This window comes from Mus caroli, unplaced genomic scaffold (assembly GCF_978045245.1).
Source record: "Mus caroli unplaced genomic scaffold, Mus_caroli_1 scaffold_14, whole genome shotgun sequence".
Classification (NCBI taxonomy): Eukaryota; Metazoa; Chordata; class Mammalia; order Rodentia; family Muridae; genus Mus; species Mus caroli.
Genome location: NW_028227269.1, coordinates 77,341,808 through 77,361,274, shown reverse-complemented (window position 1 = coordinate 77,361,274; position 19,467 = coordinate 77,341,808). Strand labels below are relative to the sequence as shown.

Genomic DNA, 19,467 nt, shown 5'->3' with positions numbered 1-19,467 from the left:
TTCCGGACTGTGCGCGCTTCCACATCCGGGCATTCCGTCTCCTCCCCCTCCCTCAGTCCTCACGCAACAGGAACCGGAAGTGGGAACCGGTTTCCTGGTTGCCTCTTAGCAACGCAATTGTCAAGTGACCCCGTCAGCTGACTCCCTTGGAGGCGGGCACTCGGGTAACCGGTTCTGGAGGTGTTGCGGTCCCGATTGTCTCGCCCCGAGTCACCGTCAGGATGTCGGGCAAAGACCGGATTGAAATCTTTCCTTCGCGAATGTAAGTTAAAGACTAGGACAAGCGACACTGTGTTCAGGCACATCTTCCCGGCACGCATTCCTGCGTACCCTTGGCCACCAGCAAGGTTCCTTGGTTTCTGGGTCGCTCCTTGAGCTTTCCCCAGGGTCTTCGTTTCCTCTGAGTTCCGAGCGAGGTTTCTTTCCAACCCTCCCCTCCCCTGCTCCTTCTGAGAGAAGAGGCTGGAGAAAGTGGTTCCAGTCCACAGGAAAAGGGGGTTCACCTGCTGGCAGCTTTTGGAGGTCGATGCCTTTACTCACTCATTCCGCACATCCTTTGAGCCACACACGGAGTTTACATAACTGAGCCGTCGGCGCCATCTCTGCCTCCCAGGGCTCATCAGTGCTGAGGAGTGAGATGTAGACGTTAAGGTGAGGTCTGACCAAAGCTCCCAGACGGGAAGTTATGTGATGGGGAAGCGTCTAGAAGGCCCCTCAGCCAAAGTGACATTGAATGTGTCACCCTCTCGCAGCTGTAGGTTTCAGTCTTGGATCCCGTCAAGTGTCACTTGCTGTGGGAAGACATCCCTGCATTTCTGAGGTATTCCTATAGCCCTGGGATGACTGCACTCTTTACGTCTAGCAAATGTCACTCATGACACTGTCACGCGGGTATTTATTTGGGCTGTCTCCTGGATGAAGGAGGCATCTTTTTAATGCATAGAAGGTCCACAAAATATTGTTCCTTGAACCCTTGCTTGGGATGTGTTCAGTTACAGGCCGCCTTTCTGCTTTGGCCTAACATTCTTGTTAGGAGAAGTGACAATTGAAGTGAAAACTTCTCAAAAATAATAATTTGTGGAAAGAAAAGGTTATTCTTATTTGTGCTCTCATCTTCAATTGTTCCTGAAGAAGGAAATCAGTTTTTATTCTAATATTTAGGTCTCTCACTGTGGTCCTGTTTTGGGGCCTGTTTAAGGTTTTGTGTGCGTGTGAGAGAGAGAGAGACAGACAGACAGACTGTATTGTTTACCTTATCCTATGCCTTTTTACCTACAGATCCAAGGACTCTTAAATAGTTACATTTAAACCACAGAATGAGTTTCTGTCTCTGCCAGGGTGTATGTAGCTCTGAGTGAATGAAAGGGTTTAATTATTTAAAAAAAAAAAAAAAACACTTTTCACCTTCTCCCCACTGGCTTTGAGATGGCAAGTTATACTAACTGTACAGACGGGCCAGCTGTGGGGAAATGCAGTGCTTGTGAAACAGCTAAAGATCCGGACGACCCTAGGGTGATCTCAAAGCCAGCATGTAATGGCCCCATCCAAACTTTACTGAGACATCCGATTCCAACATGGCTTCTGGAAACACAAGGATATGCTCCTAGGATGACCACAGTTCTCCCCCCACCCCCAGCCACTAGCCCCAACTGTAATGCCACTGAGTAATATCTCAGAGGCAGAGTTCTTGCCTGGCATACAAAAGGCCCGGGTTGAATCCCCAGCACCTAAAAGTAAAAATAACCATGCCTGCCTCAAACAAACAAAACTCAGGGCCGATAGGAGAATTAAATACTTGTTTTAGCTGACACCTGATTGATAGATCCTAGATCTCTCTTTGAAAGAAAAAGGGTTTTTAATTGAATATATAGTTTATATAACTCATAAATGTGTTAGGGATCTGAGAGAACCCTTCTTCATAAGATAATCTACCGGAAGGACAGGGTCTCTGTGTCTCTGTGGGAGGCTAGAATCCTGACTTCTGTTCCTGTCAGAGAGCAGGCACAGTTGACACAGCCACAGGTGGACACCCCAGCCCTTCTGACTTTCCCTTTTCTGAGCCTGCCTGAGTGCAACTCATGCTCTTTAAAGTGCCCAGGCATGCCTGTGTGAGCCAGAATGGCGCTCACCTTTTTGCTTTGCTGTTAGTGGTCTTGCTGTTATAAATAATGTCTGGCCATATTTAATCACTATTCATAATGCTGGTATGTTTTTATTTTTATTTTGGGACTTTTAATTTAAGACTACAAGGTGAAAAATGGGCTTCTTTGGGCTCAGACAGGAGAAATGATAGGTTTGTGATCGTGAAAACTATTATTTGAGAGCACTCTGCTTGCTAGCTGAGAGGAAGTCAGGGGTGGGAAGTAAATATTTTCCCCAAAGCTTGACAGCAGGTTCTTTGTCATATAGTCAGATGTCTTTGATTCAACGGGAGACAAAGTCAATGTTTTAGTTGAAGGTCAAACTTCTTGTTTCCTTGGGTTTTTTTTTGGGGGGGGGGGGGCGCTAAGCAGCTCTGAAACAGAAAAGAGCAGGTTCAACAGCCGTGGTCCAGATCACACAGTACTGATTTTGGTTTCTCCTTCATTCGCTTGGTAGTATTGTCCTGTGGAATGTTGTTTTCATTTCATGTATCACCAGAGAACATGAAACAAGTTTGGATGGAACCAAAGGAGGTCCAAAAGGGATGTGGTTCAGATGGTAGAGCACTTGGCCAGCATGCACAATACCCTGGCCTTCACTCGATAATACTACATAAATTTGGGTGTGGTGGCACATGCCTGAAGCATTGCAGGACCAGGGGTTCAAAGCCAACCTGAGATACATAAGACCCTATCTTAAGTGGGGAAAAGGCACAAAAACTGGAGTTAATAGAAGTCAGGTAAATCTTGGTTCTTGTAAGTGTTAGGGACGTCACCTCTAATTCATTATTGTATATCCCAGGCTGACCTTCAGCTTCCAGTCTTATTGCCTTCAGGTCTCAAGTGCTGGCTTACAGCTGTTCACCACTCCATATTCAGCTCTTTAGTCTCCATAACTGAAAACTTTCCATTTACAGAGGTTCAGTCATCTAGAACGACCTTTAGTTTATCCGTCAGTTCATCCATGAGCTCCAAACTTGTAGGAATCTGCAGTGCTGGGAGTAACTTAAATTTTATCTAAGTTTCTTCCCATCCACACACACCCCCCCCCCTTCCTGTGTGTATGTGTGTGGGTGTGTATGTGTTGCATTCAAGTATGTGGGTGCTTGTGCCTGTAGAGGTCAGAACAGGATGTCTAGTTTTTTTTTCTTCAATTGTTTTCCTCCTCTTTGCCTTGAGACAGTCTCTTATGGAACTGTAAGCTTGTGGTTTGGGCTAGACTGGCTAATGAGGGTGCTCTCAGGATCTCTGCCCACCAGTGCTGGGGCTACAGGCACATGCAGACATACCTGGCTTCCTCCTGGATACTGGCTCCTTATGCTCAAAAAGCAAGTGTTCTTACGCACTGAATCATCTTCCCAGCCCCTCTTCCAATCTTTTGAGTCTTAATTCTGCTATTTAGTGTCAACAGTGCAGAATGTTCAGTATACACATTGGTGTGGCTAGCTCTTGCTTGGGCTGGAAACTGAACCAGCTTCACTGGATTAGACTCTGGTGAGAGGGTCACGGCAGTCACCCACTGCTAACTACCCTTTCAGATGGAAAACTGTTCAAGTGCCATAATGTAACATCTTTCAGGGATGCACTGTGGAACTGGGGTCTAGTGCTCTTAGGGTTAAGCCTTCTTTTGAGTCTTGGGTAAGTCATTAGAATCAAATCTGGTTCAAATTCCTGTCTGCCTGACCTCCAGTGATAATAAGATCTTTGTTTATGACTTTATTGTCACAACAGTAATAGAAATATAATATATCATTGTGGATAAAGTATAGAATATACAAAAATACAGTAGCAAAAAAGTAAGCTCATGATTTTCCCAAGCCTGGTTTTCCAAAGAAAGCCGTTCTCAGTTTTTGTGAGCACTTCGCAGATGCGTTCTTTGCACCTGAATGAGTGCGCTCAGCTCTTAGTGCATAGAAAACAGCATGCAGATCTCTCTCTCATAGTGGTATTTGTCGTGTTTTTTAAGTGGTACAATAAATATGTTTGCTTTTTTTTTTTTTTCTGTAGGGCACAGACCATCATGAAGGCTCGATTAAAAGGAGCACAGACTGGTCGAAACCTCCTGAAGAAAAAGTCTGATGCCTTAACTCTTCGATTTCGACAGATCCTGAAGAAGATAATAGAGGTAGAACTTTGCTTAGAGCAGGGTATCTACTTAATAAACATCTAAGGAAAACAAAATATGGCCTTGGGCACTTACGTTTTTCTTCCCTCCCTCTCTCTGTTCCCTCCCTCCCTTCCTCCCTTCCCTTCCCTTCTCCTTCTTTCCTTCCTTCCTTCCTTCTGGTGCTGGGGATTAAGCATAGGGCTTCATTTATGCTAAATGTATACCTTACTGCATAGGTAAATATCTCCTTCCTAATTTTTCTTGATATTATTTAAGTCAACTTTTCTCCTTTCAAAAATAATAATACCTCTATAATAGGTATAATAATACAGAACTGTTATGTACTACGTAGGCAGATGTACACACAGAAATTTAAGTTTCAGAGAGTTCATTATAAAACCCAAACTCTGCCATGTACAGAGCTACATTATCTGATCTGTACTGTGCCTGCCTCTTTCACCTCATGTGGGGTGCTCTTTCTCATGTCCCCTTCCAGGGGCTTTTCATTATGTTTTCTGTGATTAAAGTGTTTTTTACCTTAGTCCTTTCTAAATTGAGATCAGGCCTTGCTTTGTAGGCCAGGATAGTCTGGGACTATATGCCTCAGTCTCTCAATGATAGATTCCAGGCATAAGAGATTGTATCTAGCTCCCTAGAACTTCTTCTTTTTTTTTAAAATGTATTTATTTATTATATTACATATAAGTACACTGTAGCTATCTTCAGATACACCTGAAGAGGGCATCAGATCTCATTACAGATGGTTGTGAGCCACCATGTGGTTGCTGGGATTTGAACTCAGGACCTCTGGAAGAGCAGTCAGTGCTCTTAACCGCTGAGCCATCTCTCCATCCCTCCCTAGAACTTCTTTTGACTGGTTTCTCTGGTCATTCTGATCTCATCAAAGGGGCTGTTACTGATCATACAATCTGAAGTGACTACTGTTTTTACTTGTGTCATATCTCTTCATTTTATCTAACGCTGCTACATACTACTGAATGATAATTATCGTATTTGATGGTTTCACTCCTACCAGAGAATTTAATTTCCACAGAGTAAGGGCTTGGTCTTGTCAGTATTCTATATCCAGTTCCTGAAATAGTGCCAGCACATAGTAGATTCTCTTCAGAGATTTTTGGGTGGGTGGGTGGGGTAAATTGTGAATTATACAGAATAGTATATAAATTATATACAGAATCATTCTCAAAACTAAAGGTTTTCTTGCTAGGTCTCCTTGCCTCTAGCAGTCCTCTCATTTCTCTGAGTTAGTTTTGCCACTTTCTAAATATGAGTTTGTTTATTGTAGCTTATGTGCATATGCAGGCCAGAGAACATGTGTGGGGTCAGAAGGCAACTTTCTTGGCTCTTGCCTTCCATCTTACTGAGGCAGTGTCTCCTTGTATCTGCTGCTGACCTGTGGACTCCAGGCTGGCTGGTCAGAGGGTTCTTCTAGCTCCACCTGTTGTCCCCACAGGAGTGCTGGGACCACAGGTGTATGCTATGTGTCCTCTTTTATTCTGAGGCAGGGCTTTTCAGTACTCTATTTCCACTATATAATTCTGGCTGGTCTGGAAATCTTTTTTCTTTTTTTTTTTTTTTAAAGAATTATTTATTTAATGTATATGCATACAGTATAGGTGTATAGCATATAGCTGTCCTCAGACACACCAGAAGAGGGCATTGGTTCCCATTACAGGTAGTTGTGAGTCACCATGTGGTTGCTGGGAATTGGACCCAGGTCCTCTGGAAGAGCAGTTAGTGCTCTTAACCGCTGAGCCATCTCTCCAGCCCCCGGTCTGGAACTCTTTATGAATACCTGGCTGACCTTGAACTCAGAGAGATCTGCCTGCTTCTACTTCCTAAGTGCTGGGATTAAAGATGTTTGGCACTGGGGTTGGGGATTTAGCTAAGTGGTAGAGCACTTGCCTAGCAAGCGCATGGCCCTGGTTTCCTTCCTCAGCTCTGGGGATGGGGGGGTGGGAAGACAAAATAACAAAAAGATGTTTGGCACTGTGCTTAGCCCTTTCGGCTTTTATATGGGTCCTGGGGATCAAGATCTAGAGAGTCATCAGGTGCTTTTTACCACTGAGCTGTCTCTGACCCCAGTATTTTGTGCATACACATGGATTTTAAAATAACAGTAGTATTGAATAAACAGTGTAGTATTTTTGCCTTCTCCTCCTTCTCCCCTACTCTGCCATAACATAGACAACTTTATATATCAGTACAAAAATCTGTCTAGGTCTTTATAATATGGTATTTTTCTGTGGATAATGGTTAATGATGTGGCTATAGTCCAGTATTTAGTCTTAATAGTGCCTTGGGAGGAGGAAATGCTTAAATCCTTTTGTGCGTATATGCTAATATTTTTCCAGAAAATAATTTTATACTCTTCTTCCAAGTTGTAGGTAACTGCCATGATTTAATACTAGTTTATAATTAAATTCTGCTTGTTTTCGTACATCTTTCCTAATGGGTATTAATGAAGTTTTCATTTGTTGCCAGTCTGCTGTGCTGAAGTGTTGTCTTCAGTCTGTGCTATTTTCAGTTATGTGTGAGCTTGTACAGATTTTCATGGTCACTGGTAATTTGATTCTTTTGGTGAGTTTCTTTTCATTGAAAAAAACCAAAAAAAAAAAAAAAAAAAGAAAGAAAGAAAAAAAGAAAAAGGTCGTTATGTATTCTAGTAAATGTATAAAACACTAAAAGTATTTTCTTCGTATCTGTAAATTAAAGGGCAATTGAGATTTTTGAATTCCTTAGATTCAGACCTAGGGATTTATATGTGCTAGGGTTTTAATTCAAACAAACAACCAAACAACACAACTAAAGCTCTTTTTTTTTTTTTTCGAGACAGGGTTTCTCTGTGTAGCCCTGGCTGTCCTGGAACTCACTCTGTAGACCAGGCTGGCCTTGAACTCAGAAATCCGCCTGCCTCTGTCTCCCAAGTGCTGGGATAAAAGGTGTGTACCACCATGCCCAGCTTTTTATTTTATTTTATTTTTGTTTTGTTTTGTTTTACAACTAAAGCTCTTTAAGTTTTATTTTGTTAAATATAAAGTTTGCCCTTTGTCTTCCCTCTCTCACTTTTCTTATCCTGGATGTCAGTCATAGGCTGGGTAGAGCCCACCTTACTTCAGCCCTTCTGCTTTAGTTGTCCAGTGCTGGGGTTTGGTGGGAGCCCTGTGCTGACTTCTTAGAGATCTAAATTATACAAGGTTTAGAAATCGTCAAATGACTTGGAAAGTATTGTACTTTATAACTATTTATTTTGAGAGTTACCTTTTTGCCCAAATTCCCATGAGTTCATGGGCTCAAGCAGTTCTCTTGGTCTTATTAATCTGAATAATTATGACTATAGGTGCAAAACACCTGGCTTATAATTTTTGTTTTGGTTTAGTTTTCTTGCAACATTTGCATATAACCTGGGCTGGTCTCAAAGCTGTGTTATGAAGGATGACCTTAAACCATCTCCTGTCTCTATCTCTTACCTGCCAGGATTCCAGGTGCACGCCTCTCCATCTGCTCATTGTGCATGTGTTTCAAGGTGTATTTTTATTATGTGTATATGTGTGTATCTGTGGGTATGTCCATGTAAGTGTGAGTGCCTGCGGAGGCCAGAGGACCTGAGTTCAAATGCCTAGAACCCATGTAAAAAGCTAGGCATGATCCCAGGAACCCGTAACTCAGGGTGGATGAGGTGGCGTGGGGACTTGCTAGCTGCTGGCTTAACTCCAGTTTCAAGAGACAGCAAATAAGTGGAGAGTCATAGAGCAGGAAAACCAATCTTTCCTCTCTCTCTCTCTCTCTCTCTCTCTCTCTCTCTCTCTAACACACACACAGGGGAGGGGAGGAGAAAATGTATTGACCTCTTTTACAGATGGGTCTTTTTTGGTGGAAGAATGTTGTAAGGTAGGAGGTTGTCATTTTGTGAATGGAAGGACAGTTAAATGGTCTTTTTAGTATAATAATTTCTTTCATAGACCTAGACTTGTTTCTGAACACTCTGTTCTCTTTCTTATCAATCTCATACCAGATATGTTTATTTTAATGTTTGTTCAGCTAATTTTATATTTTTATGACTCAATTTCTCTTCTCTTAAAAAAAAAAAAAAAAAAAAAAACAAGCCGGGCATGGTGGCATTTTAATCCCAGCACTTGGGAGACAGAGGCAGGTGGATTTCTGAGTTCGAAGCCAGCCTGGTCTACAAAGGGAGTTCCAGAGAAACCCTGTCTCAAAAAAACCAAAAAAAAAAAAAGTTGGCTTTCCCCAGTGTTACATCTTCTGCTGCACTCTGGTGCTAGTATGCCAATGGGGTTTTGGACTCTGGGTGAGCAAGTCAACATGTACTTATTCAAGAATAAGTGAGCCTTGCTAGATTCAGTTTGGTGTTTGTCAGTGAATTTATTTTAATTTTAGTGCTCATGGTTTTATAACATCATCAGGGCCATGATCAGACCTGGAGTTTCTCATTATCAAATCATTTTTTGATGCTGATGCTTTATGCTTAGCATAAAATACTGATGACTAGTAAAAGGAACTAGTTATGGCATGACTGATGACTAGTAAAAGGAACTAGTTATGGCATGACTGATGACTAGTAAAAGGAACTAGTTTTGGCATGACTTTTCTGTAAGCTCTTGACTGACTCTGTTGTTGACTTGTACTTTCTTAGACTAAAATGCTGATGGGTGAAGTGATGAGAGAAGCTGCCTTCTCATTGGCTGAGGCCAAATTCACAGCAGGGGACTTCAGGTAAGATGACAAACAGGGTGTTTGAAAAAACCCAGTGCTTCAGGTTCAATTAATTAAAAAATGTAGAAAGTCAAATGGTACAGTAATAGGGATACTTCTAATGTCATAACCTTAACTGCATCTACCTTCCTTATAGGTAACTGCCTCTTATCTTTCTAATGGTTTTTTTTATAAGTGCTGAGCACAGAAAACTTGGTATTTTGAAGCCCATTTTCATTTAACATTTTGCCATGTTTTTTCACAGGTTTGTACCCTAAGAAATCTTACAATTTATTAACCATTTCTCCTAGGGCTGGGTCTTTGAGTTGAATCCTAGGTTTTTGAATCTGAGGGAATGACTGTGAACATTTTCATGTTTTTAGGATACATTTTTGTTGAGAATGGAATCCATTATTCAGTTGAGAGCTTTATGGCTTTTATCACATCATTATGGCTTGACAAAGAATGCATACCGGTTTGCAAATAGATGATGCCTGTTGATTCCCTCATGTAACTCTGTGAGACAGATAATGGTGTTACCCCGGTTTTAAGGGAAAGTGTTCCTGAGAGTACTTGGCTAGACAGAGGTGGAAGCTCTTAGTGTTAACAAGCTGGACTTGTTAGTGTTCTTGTGATGACATGGGCCCTTCCTGCCATAGGAGTGTTTCCTGTCATGAAGGCCTTACACCGGTGGGCCCTGAAGCCAGTTAGGTGGAGGTTTCAGTGTCTGCTGGTGCAGGAGTAGGATAATGTAATTAGTTGTTCTGACTTTTCCAGCAGAAGGGGGGGCCAATAGTAGTGTATTTTGTGTGGCTAGTGTTTTTGTAACAGATGGTGAGTTAGACGACATCAGAAGAAAGCTAGGATAAAGACTGTAAATAACAGCTCACCAACTGAACAGTAAGCCTAGAAGGAAAGAAAGTTTACTGCTAGGAATACATCCTCTAAAGTCACATGTCCACTCACTGAAAACACAGGCCGTCCACATACTTTACATTTGCTTATCCTGTGGCTAGTGAGTTAGCGCTTGTTAGTTCTGCACTGAGGGCCTCTACTAACTCTGTGAGGTTTCTTTTCTGGAATAAAGATGATTACTGGGGGCTGGGGAGATGGCTCAGCGGTTAAGAGCACTGACTGCTCTTCCAGAGGTCCTGAGTTCAATTCCCAGCAACCACATGGTGGCTCACAACCATCTGTAATAGGATAAGATTTGCTCTTCTGGTGTCATTGAAGACAGAGAACTCGTGTGTGTGTGTGTTTATAATTTATATATTTATAATAAATAATAAATCTTAAAAAAGATGACTACTGACACATATTGTGACTTCTTATTCCTGTTTTTAACATCCAATGGGTCCTTTTAGAGTCATTTTTGCAAACAATACTAAATAAAGACTCTCTCTCTCTCTCTCTCTCTCTCTCTCTCTCTCTCTCTCTCTCTCTCTCTCTCTCTCCCCGCCCCCCCCCCCCCCCCAGCACCACAGTTATCCAAAATGTGAATAAAGCCCAAGTGAAGATCAGAGCAAAGAAAGACAATGTAGCAGGTAACTGACCGACCCAATCCTTGCAGGGTGAGGGCGACAGGTCACAGCTGATCAGCTGCATGGCAAAGCCCCAGGTCCTCTAAATATGGACCAAGTTGATGGCACGTTAAAAGTTTAGCAACAAGACGGGCAGTGGTGCCGCACGCCTTTAATCCCAGCACTCAGGAGGCAGAGGCAGGCGGATTTCTGAGTTTGGGGCCAGCCTGGTCTACAGAGTGAGTTCCAGGACAGCTAGAGAAACCCTGTCTCGAAAAACAAACAAACAAAAAAAACCCCAAAACAAACAAACAAACAAGTTTCAACAAACAAACAAAAAAAGTTTTGCAACTAGTTCTAGTACTCAGGATAACTTTAATTTTGAGAAGAAGCAAGCTCTTGAGAAGACAAATTTTTAAGTATATTACTTGAAACTATTTATAGTTCTAAACTTAATCTCTTGGGTTTTTTAGTATTTGATTTAATATTTCTAGTATTTGATACTTAGTATAGAAAGCAGCACCCTTTTAAAGAGGCAGAGACCAACTGATCTCTAAGTTCTAGGCTAGCCTGGCCTACATAGTAGAATCTTGTCTTTAAAAAGAAAAACAGCTTGCCTGGGCTACATAGTCTGCTCCAGAGGAACCAGAGCCAATGGAAGAAAAGAAAGAAAAAGTACTTCCTGCCCAGTCTGTGAGTCCATATACACATCTTCATTATCTTTCTAACAGGTGTTACCTTGCCAGTGTTTGAACATTACCACGAAGGAACTGACAGTAAGTGCAGATCCTAAGGTGTGTAATAGTAACTGAGAGATAGAGGTGGTAGTCATTTGCTGTTTAAAAATATTATAACCAGTTCACTAGACTTCTGCACTGCCTTTTTGCTTAAGCTGCATTCACCATGGACTTTTTATAATTCCTGTTCATGTCTTTTAAAAGTAGAGTAAGATCTATGTTCTATGACACGTTCTGAACAATGGGTCTTTCTAGAGAGTTTTAGCTTACTCCAGGCTTTTTGGAATTTTCCTTTCCTAATTTGGCAGCATTTGTGGGGATAAGTAACATTTGTTTATTTTTCTCAAAGCGAAGTAATTAACTTTTCCTATATAAAAATATTCTTTCTTCTGCTACTTCTGTGTCATTGGTTCATGAAGTTGTTCACTGAATTGTGTACAGTGTTAAATGAGGGTCATATAATAAAGGAATTGTCACCTGTACAGAAAGTCTCCTTGTGCTAATGACATTGGACACTGTTAGCTCATCCACCAAGCTTGTAAAGTGGTAACGTGTCCCCTCTAGGGCTAGTGATGAAGCTCTGTGGTAGAGCTTGTCTGGCATGTTCAGTTCTGGATTCCATCTCCAGTGCACAGGTCACACACACACACACACACAAACATGTATGTCTTGCTTCTGTCCTTAACAGTTACTCTAGTAGTCTTGTAAAATAAAATTTTTACAAAACCCAGCTATTACTATCCCAATTAGAGAAGCTTTGGTAACCTGCAGGAGACCTTCAAGATCAGGTTTGTGGACCTTCCCTTAGAAGGGGATTAGATCCTTAGCTGAGATTCTAGCCATCCCTCATGCATCTCTGTTCTAGCTATGCGTGGTCTCTAGGGTTGCTAGAGTAGAGAGAGCTTGAAGTGGGGTCTAACTGTGCAGCTATGAGAAAGTTAACTGCTAGGGGGAGGGAGACTTTCCCGTGAAGCAACTTTTGGGGTCAATAGTTCTCCAAGTAATTCATGCCTCTGTAATATGAGCCTGTAAAGTCATTGGTTCACCAAGTGAGATTCAAGTGGGACTGTCTTTGGTCTGTCCCTGAGGCCCTGTGGGGTAGTGGAGGCCTGCTCCTGCGAGCTGGGTATGGCATCCTGGGTTTGGAATCTGCATGTAACAGAAGTTAGTGAAGTTCTTTCCATGCTTGTTATTCTTCTGAATTATCTGCCTTTTGGGAATTCTTGGAGGATTATCTACTCTCTAGTTAAAAATGTTGTCTGACCGGCTCTTTCAGGCTATGAACTGACCGGTTTAGCCAGAGGTGGGGAGCAGCTGGCTAAACTAAAGCGGAATTATGCCAAAGCAGTGGAACTACTGGTGGAACTGGCTTCCCTGCAGGTGGGTCGCAGCAGAGAGTGCCCAGCCTGGCTTCTGGCAGTCACATGGGACACTCAACTCAAATGATCCTGTGTGAAACAAGCCTAATGATCTGACTTCTGAAGTGATGGTTTCTTTGCTTTTTATTAATAAAATGCATGTGTTAGTGGTACAGCTCCACTCTATTAGACAAGAACAGCAATGGTCAGTACCAGACTTAACGTAAATATAACATGGTTTGTGTATGTGTCCAGTTAATACGTATCTAGGCTATGAGGGAATGTTTCCCATGGAAATACCACTAGTTGTATAGAAATCTCAAGTGAGTTTTCACTAAGACTGAAAAGAAGTTGTCTTTTGGGTTCCCAAATGTTTTGTACAAGTCTGAGTGGGGCCAAGTGTACAGGTTTGGCTGATCATGGAGACATGCTTGTTATTAATTTGTCCTTTTATTTTAGACTTCCTTTGTTACCCTGGATGAAGCCATTAAAATCACCAACAGGCGTGTTAATGCCATTGAGCATGGTGAGTCAGAGCTTCTGGGAGGTCCTTTGCTCAGTCCTTTGTCCCTCCCTGCCAACTTTAGTACTCTATCCCAGCACACCAGGCTGAAAGGTAAGGTGGGCTTCTGTCACAGTGAGGAGAGAAAACACACGGTGCATCATGAGGGAGTTCCAGGTTACCACTGGTCAAGCTCCTCTGATCATTCATGCAGTTACTAGAGAAGAGACACTGTTCCTTGAGAGTCTTAGTGCTTTCTTAGCTTCTGTCCATTGGTTAAATGATCTTTTTTTTAAAAACACACTAAACATTTATCTTTAAATCTCACCTTAGGCTATTGTCTCATTTTGCTATATTTATTTTATTATATCTTTTATTCTATTATTTAAAACAGTACAATATTGTTAACAATGTTGTTGGTTGAAGAACTCAGTTTTCACAAAAGAAACATTTATTCTTAGGTAAGAAAGGAGCAAAGCCTGAAGAAAGACCTTTCCTCAGCTGGTGCCCTAATAGTACTATCTAAAAATATTTGTAGACATTATTACTTGGTAGTGCTTTTAGCACAGGCTAGGCAGGTATTCTGTCACTGAGCTATGTCCTTATTCCTGAAACATATTTCTTTTTATTTTATTTTAGATATGTTCTTTATTTACATTTCAAATGTTATCCCCTTTCGTTTTTCCCTCCAAAAACTCCCTATCCCATCCTCCTTCCCCCTGCTCACCAACCCATCCACTCCCACTTCCCTATCCTGGCACTCCCCTACACTGGGGCATCCAGCCTTCACAAGACCAAGGGCCTCTCCTCCCATTGATGTCCGACAAGGCCATCCTCTGATACATATGCAGCTGGAGCCGTGGGTCCCTCCATGTGTACTCTTTGTTGGTGGTTTAGTCCCTGGGAGTTCTGGGGGTACTGGTTGGTTCATATTGTTGATTTTTCTTAAAGAACCACCTCCTGGTTTGGTTGATTTTTTTTTTTTTTTTTTTTTTTTGGTATAGTTCTTTGTTTCTACTTGGTTGACTTCAGCCCTGTGTTTGATTATTTCCTGCCATCTACTCCTCTTGGGTGTATTTGCTTCTTCTTGTTCTGGAGCTTTCAGATGTGCTGTCAAGCTGCTAGTGTATGCCCTCTCCAGTTTCTTTTTGGAGGCACTCATAGTTATGAGTTTTTCTCTTAGGACTGCTTTCATTGTGTCCCATAAGTTTGGGTATGTTGAGGCTTCATTTTCATTAAACGCTTAATTTCATTAAGTCTTTAATTTCTTTATTTCTCCCTTGACCAAGTTATCACTGAGTAGAGTGTTGTTCAGTTTCCATGTGTATAAGGGCTCTCTATTGTTTATGTTGTTATTGAAGACCAGCCTTAGTTCGTGGTGATCTAATAGGATGCATGAGATTATTTCAATCTTCTTGAATCTGTTGAGGCCTGTTTTGTGACCGAGAAGAATGAATATCCTTTTGTTTTAGATAAAATGTTCTGTAGATATCTGTTAAATCCATTTGGTTCATAACTTCTGTTAGTTTCACTGTGTCTCTGTTTAGTTTCTGTTTCCATGATCTACCCATTGCTGAATGTGGGGTGTTGAAGTCTCCCACTACTATTGTGTGAGGTGCAATGTGTGCTTTGAGCTTTAGTAAAGTTTCTTTAATGAATGTGGGTGCCCTTGCATTTGGAGCATAGATGTTCAGAATTGAGAGTTCTACTTGGTAGATTTTTCCTTTGATGAGTATGAAGTGTCCTTCCTTATCTTTTTTGATAACTTTAGGTTGAAAGTCTTTTTTGCATTTTACATTTTCTTTGATTGTTGTGTCAGTGTTTTCTATTGTATCTTCTGCACCTGAAATTCTCTCTTCTATCTTCTGTATTCTGTTGGTGATGCTTGCATCTATGACTCTTCATCTCTTTCCTAGGTTTTCTATCTCCAGAGTCGTCTCCCTTTGTGATTTCTTTATTGTTTCTACTTCCATTTTTAGATCCTGGATGCTGAAACATATTTCTTGTCTGCTGTTTATAGTGTTAGTCTGAACTCCCACAAAAACAAAATGAATAAGGTTAATAGTTCTCAAATTTGGGGAGCTCCCATTCTGGAAGAATAGGAACACTGTATGTAAAGCAGAACTGAATGACACACACAACAGTCACAGCACTTAACACAGTTCTCGTGTGTTTTAAAGTAACACCTGAGGCTTACTGTTATCTGTTTAGGTACACTTAAGAGTCTAGTGTTGGATCTGTTTTGACCCAATATGGTATCTGTACATAGAAAAGATACTGGAAGGGTACATACCAAAAATATTTACAAGGTAATCTTATTTGGTTAGATTGTGTCTCACTTTGTTTTGTTCTCCAAGTTTACCGCATTAGGTGTACATTATTGCTACAATTAGAAAATAGTAAGTACTATTCAGATAAATACTGGGGATCTTTTTAAAGGGCGGTTAAGTTCTCACATACGTATGTTCTTAAACTCTAGTCATTATTCCCCGGATTGAACGCACCCTTGCCTATATCATCACAGAACTGGATGAGAGAGAGCGAGAAGAATTCTATAGGTTTGTGGAAATTGGCACTTACTGGTTTTTGTTTTGTTTTCCATATGCACAGTTTTGGTTTGCTCAGTGACTAATGTACTTAATGAACTTTGGAATAAGCACACTTGGTTTTGTTAAATAAAAAGCAAGAAATAAATGTTGGGCATGTGGCACTTGCTTATTATCCCAGAACTCAGAAGGCAAGACTGTAAGCTGCCTAAGGCTATCCTGGGCTATATTAGAATACACACTCAGAGGAAAGAAAACTGAAAGCAGAAATTATAAACGTAATCCCCCTTGCCTGCATTTGATTTTCATTTCAGTTGACTGTGGCTAACTGCAGTCCAAAATGTGAAATAGAAATTGAGAGACCTAGCATGTGGGTTTTCAATTGTATGCTCTTGTATGTAGCATGAGACTTTGCAGTCCCTTGCTGACAGGTGAAGCATCCTTTCATCTAACATACCCACCCTGTATACTACCTGCTGTCAGTCACTTAGTACACATCCGTTATCAGAGCAGGTACCAGCTGTCACCACAGTGGTGCTGTGTTTAAGAGATGAAAGTTTTTGACTTATGGGGATAATTGTTAATACCTTACTATACTTAATTTTCAAATTAAACTTTATCAATTTTTAACCACATTTGCGTTAGTATATAGATAGAAAGTTTAGCTACAAAGGGCTGACCATGCGTGAAAAAACATTATATATAAACTTTCAGATCTGCTAGTCTTAGGATGTATCCCCTACAGAGAGCAGGACTACTATATTTTCAAAGGCTGTACAGATCAGTGTTATGTTTTGCACATAGATTAAACATGGCATAAAAATTTATGACTCTCAGAAAAAGTAGTAAGATTATTCTTTAAAACAAAAGAGTGGCACACATCTTTAATCCCAGCACTTGGGAGGCAGAGGAAGGCGGATTTCTGTAAGTGCTGAGAAATGATGCCCACTGGCTGTTTATGAAGATTTAGAGCAGTATGGGGAAATAAATAGTAAACAAAGGGATTGTGCTCTAAGCTTGCATCAGTGGAGGGAGGGCAAGCGAGAGGTGTGCTTAGGGAAGCATGCTGTTCTTAGCTCTTGGAGCATCTCAGTGTAAAGTAGAACTGTAGTTATCATTCATGTTTAGGGTTGTAGTGACTCAAAAAATGTAAAAGCAGAATGCTCAAAATCTGTTCCAGTACAGAATGGATTTCAAGTTTTATTTAATATAGAATAGGGTATAGGGTTACTGCAATCAGATATTAGTGTTTCTTCTCAAATATTTTGAGATGAGTTTTAAATTACTGAAAATGAAAGTCAGAATCTAGTTTTCCATGTTTATTGCCTAGTTAAAGAAACTGAAGACATTTGAGTTTCTATGCACTGAAACAGCATTCAGAAAGTCCCCTTCTTGCAGGTTAAAGAAAATACAGGAGAAGAAAAAGATTATCAAGGAAAAATTTGAGAAGGACTTGGAGCGGCGGAGAGCAGCTGGAGAGGTGATGGAGCCTGCCAACCTGCTGGCTGAAGAGAAGGATGAGGACCTGCTGTTCGAATAGCTGCCCTCTTCTGCTCCCTTCAGACTGAACATCAGCTCCATTTTAACTCAGTGTGTAGGTTCGGTATGTGTGGATATTTATTTTGGCATATGAATTTCTCTGGCTGTAAGATTTATCAGAATGCCTTGTAAGACTTTTTCCTGCATCATAATTCAGCAACCTGAGATTTGCAAAACCTGCCCAGCAACCTACAGAATTTCCTCTGTGGAAAGTGTCATATTATTCTATTTACAATTGTTTGACCGATCTGTTTAAAACTTTAGGAAATATGTACAATAAACATTCATGGTCTTAGGCAAAGGCTGTGAGCAACCTTCCTTCCTACCCACTTGGAAACCTTGCCGCTGTTGTCCGAGGCTGTAAAGCCATTGTGTTCCTATGGCTCAATTCTTCACCTATTTTTCTTTGCACGATATGTGTTTGTAATGGAAGCAGTTCTGCCCATTTAAATGTGACCTATGAGCAGAGTAAAATGATTTTAAAAACACGTTGTTTCTTTTTCTTTTTGAGAATTAGCTAAGAATAGTGATTGTGTCCTTATGCTCAGATCACTGACCAATCTAGTGTGTTACTAGATTTGAGATAGTTTATTGCATGTTGGGCTACTTATAAGTGACCACTAGTACTATGTAGGCTTCTTAATACTTCCTTCCTAATCTAAGAACAATATTCATTCCTATTTTGGACTAATCAGATAGCTTTTGCTTAGGAGCAATAGCATTTTGCTGTTTTCTTTATGAAGATGATATGCCAGTGGAGAGACCAAATGGTGTTTGAAGTTTCAGTATTGCTTGATTTGGCCTGATTGTCTGGGAGTACTCAGACCTTAATGTAACCAGTTCTGTGTGTTTTGGGCTTGCCTGGGCAAGACAGTTCTTGGTTATGAGAGTGACACCAGCATTAACGGAGTCTGACCAACTGCTACCACAGCAAAGATACTAAATGATTCTGCAGACATTTAGGACTATTTGCCAGGTACTACTGATTTGTGTGTTTATGAGGTGGTTGTTTTGTTTTGTTTTAAACTGGTGCTACAGAGCCTACTCAAGTCTCATGCTAAACACATCCCAAGTCCAAAAATAGGTGTTTTAGCCCGTTCCGTAGAGAAAAGAAAGATTTGAGACACGGGAGCTTAATTGCTTTTAAATTAAAGCTACAAAGTGGTGACAGTGAATCTAGAATTTAAGCCCAAATAGTCAAACTTAAGTTTTATAAAAAACCGTGTGTGTGTATTCCCAGGATAGAACTGCAGTTGGGATTTAGGGGCAGGCACCTTCATCTGTTGAGCGATCTCACTGACCATAAAAGTTTACTCACTTAAGTTTTTGTGTTTTGGTATGTGCATATACACGTTTTGCATATGCACATGAAGGCTAGAGGACAACCTTTCGAGCTGTTCCTTAGCCTGTCTGTCCATCTTTGTTGAGATAATCTCACTGTCTTGGAGCTTGCCAAACAGGCTAGACTTGCAGGCTAACAAGCTGCAGGGATCTGTCTCTAGCATTCCCATGCAGGAATTATAGGCATGCACTACTGGGCTGTTCTTATCTACACGGGTTCTGGGTGGGGGAGGATCTGATTTGTAAGAAACCAGATGTAGCTCACAGAAAATGTCAAGTTCACACACACACACACACACACACACACACACACACACCCCACAAAAAATTAAGTAGGTAAATTTGTATGATCAGTGAGATGGCTCAATTCCACAACTTAAGTTCCATCCTGGGACCCACATGATGAAAAGAAAAACTGTCTCATGTGACCTGTGGCACATACACACCACACAGTAACACTGAACTGTTCAGCAAGTTACTTTGTGATGTTTTAATTGTACCATTTCAGTTGTGCATATGGAGAAATTGAGCAGCTTATATAAGTTAAATAGCATAGGTGGAATGAATCCAAGTCCAGGGAATCTTATTTCAAAGGCACAATCCTTGAGCTAACTAGGTACTGCTTTTAGTTTGAAGATAGCCACATATTTGAAAGCATTGGACCAAAGGCATTTTGATTTCTCATGTAGCTTCAGTAAAGCTCTGGTGCTTAAACTGTCCACAGATTTACAGATGATCTCCTATTGAGATACCATCTTATGCTCCAGGGTGGTCTGGAACTCAGCATCCTCCTGCTTCAGCCTCCTGAGTGCTGAGATTGTAGGCATACACTATCACATTCAGCTAAAACTTTAGATGGCCTTATGGTTTCACATTAAAAAGTCAAGATTAAATAGTGGGTAAATATTATTGAGTTCTGGGAGTGGAAGTAAGCTGATCCAA

At 40.9% G+C, this 19,467-nt stretch overlaps 1 protein-coding gene across 1 annotated transcript; it reads left to right on the top strand.

Moving 5' to 3' along the window:
• The first annotated feature begins 111 nt into the window (after window positions 1-111).
• Window positions 112-17,672, top strand: Atp6v1d (ATPase H+ transporting V1 subunit D). The gene is made up of 9 exons (XM_021179069.2): window positions 112-262; window positions 4,149-4,266; window positions 8,924-9,003; window positions 10,459-10,526; window positions 11,234-11,278; window positions 12,516-12,619; window positions 13,057-13,123; window positions 15,579-15,657; window positions 17,044-17,672. Exons 1-9 carry the CDS (start codon window positions 222-224, stop codon window positions 17,183-17,185), a joined length of 744 nt encoding a protein of 247 aa, XP_021034728.1. The 5' UTR covers window positions 112-221; the 3' UTR covers window positions 17,186-17,672.
• The last annotated feature ends 1,795 nt before the right edge of the window (window positions 17,673-19,467 follow it).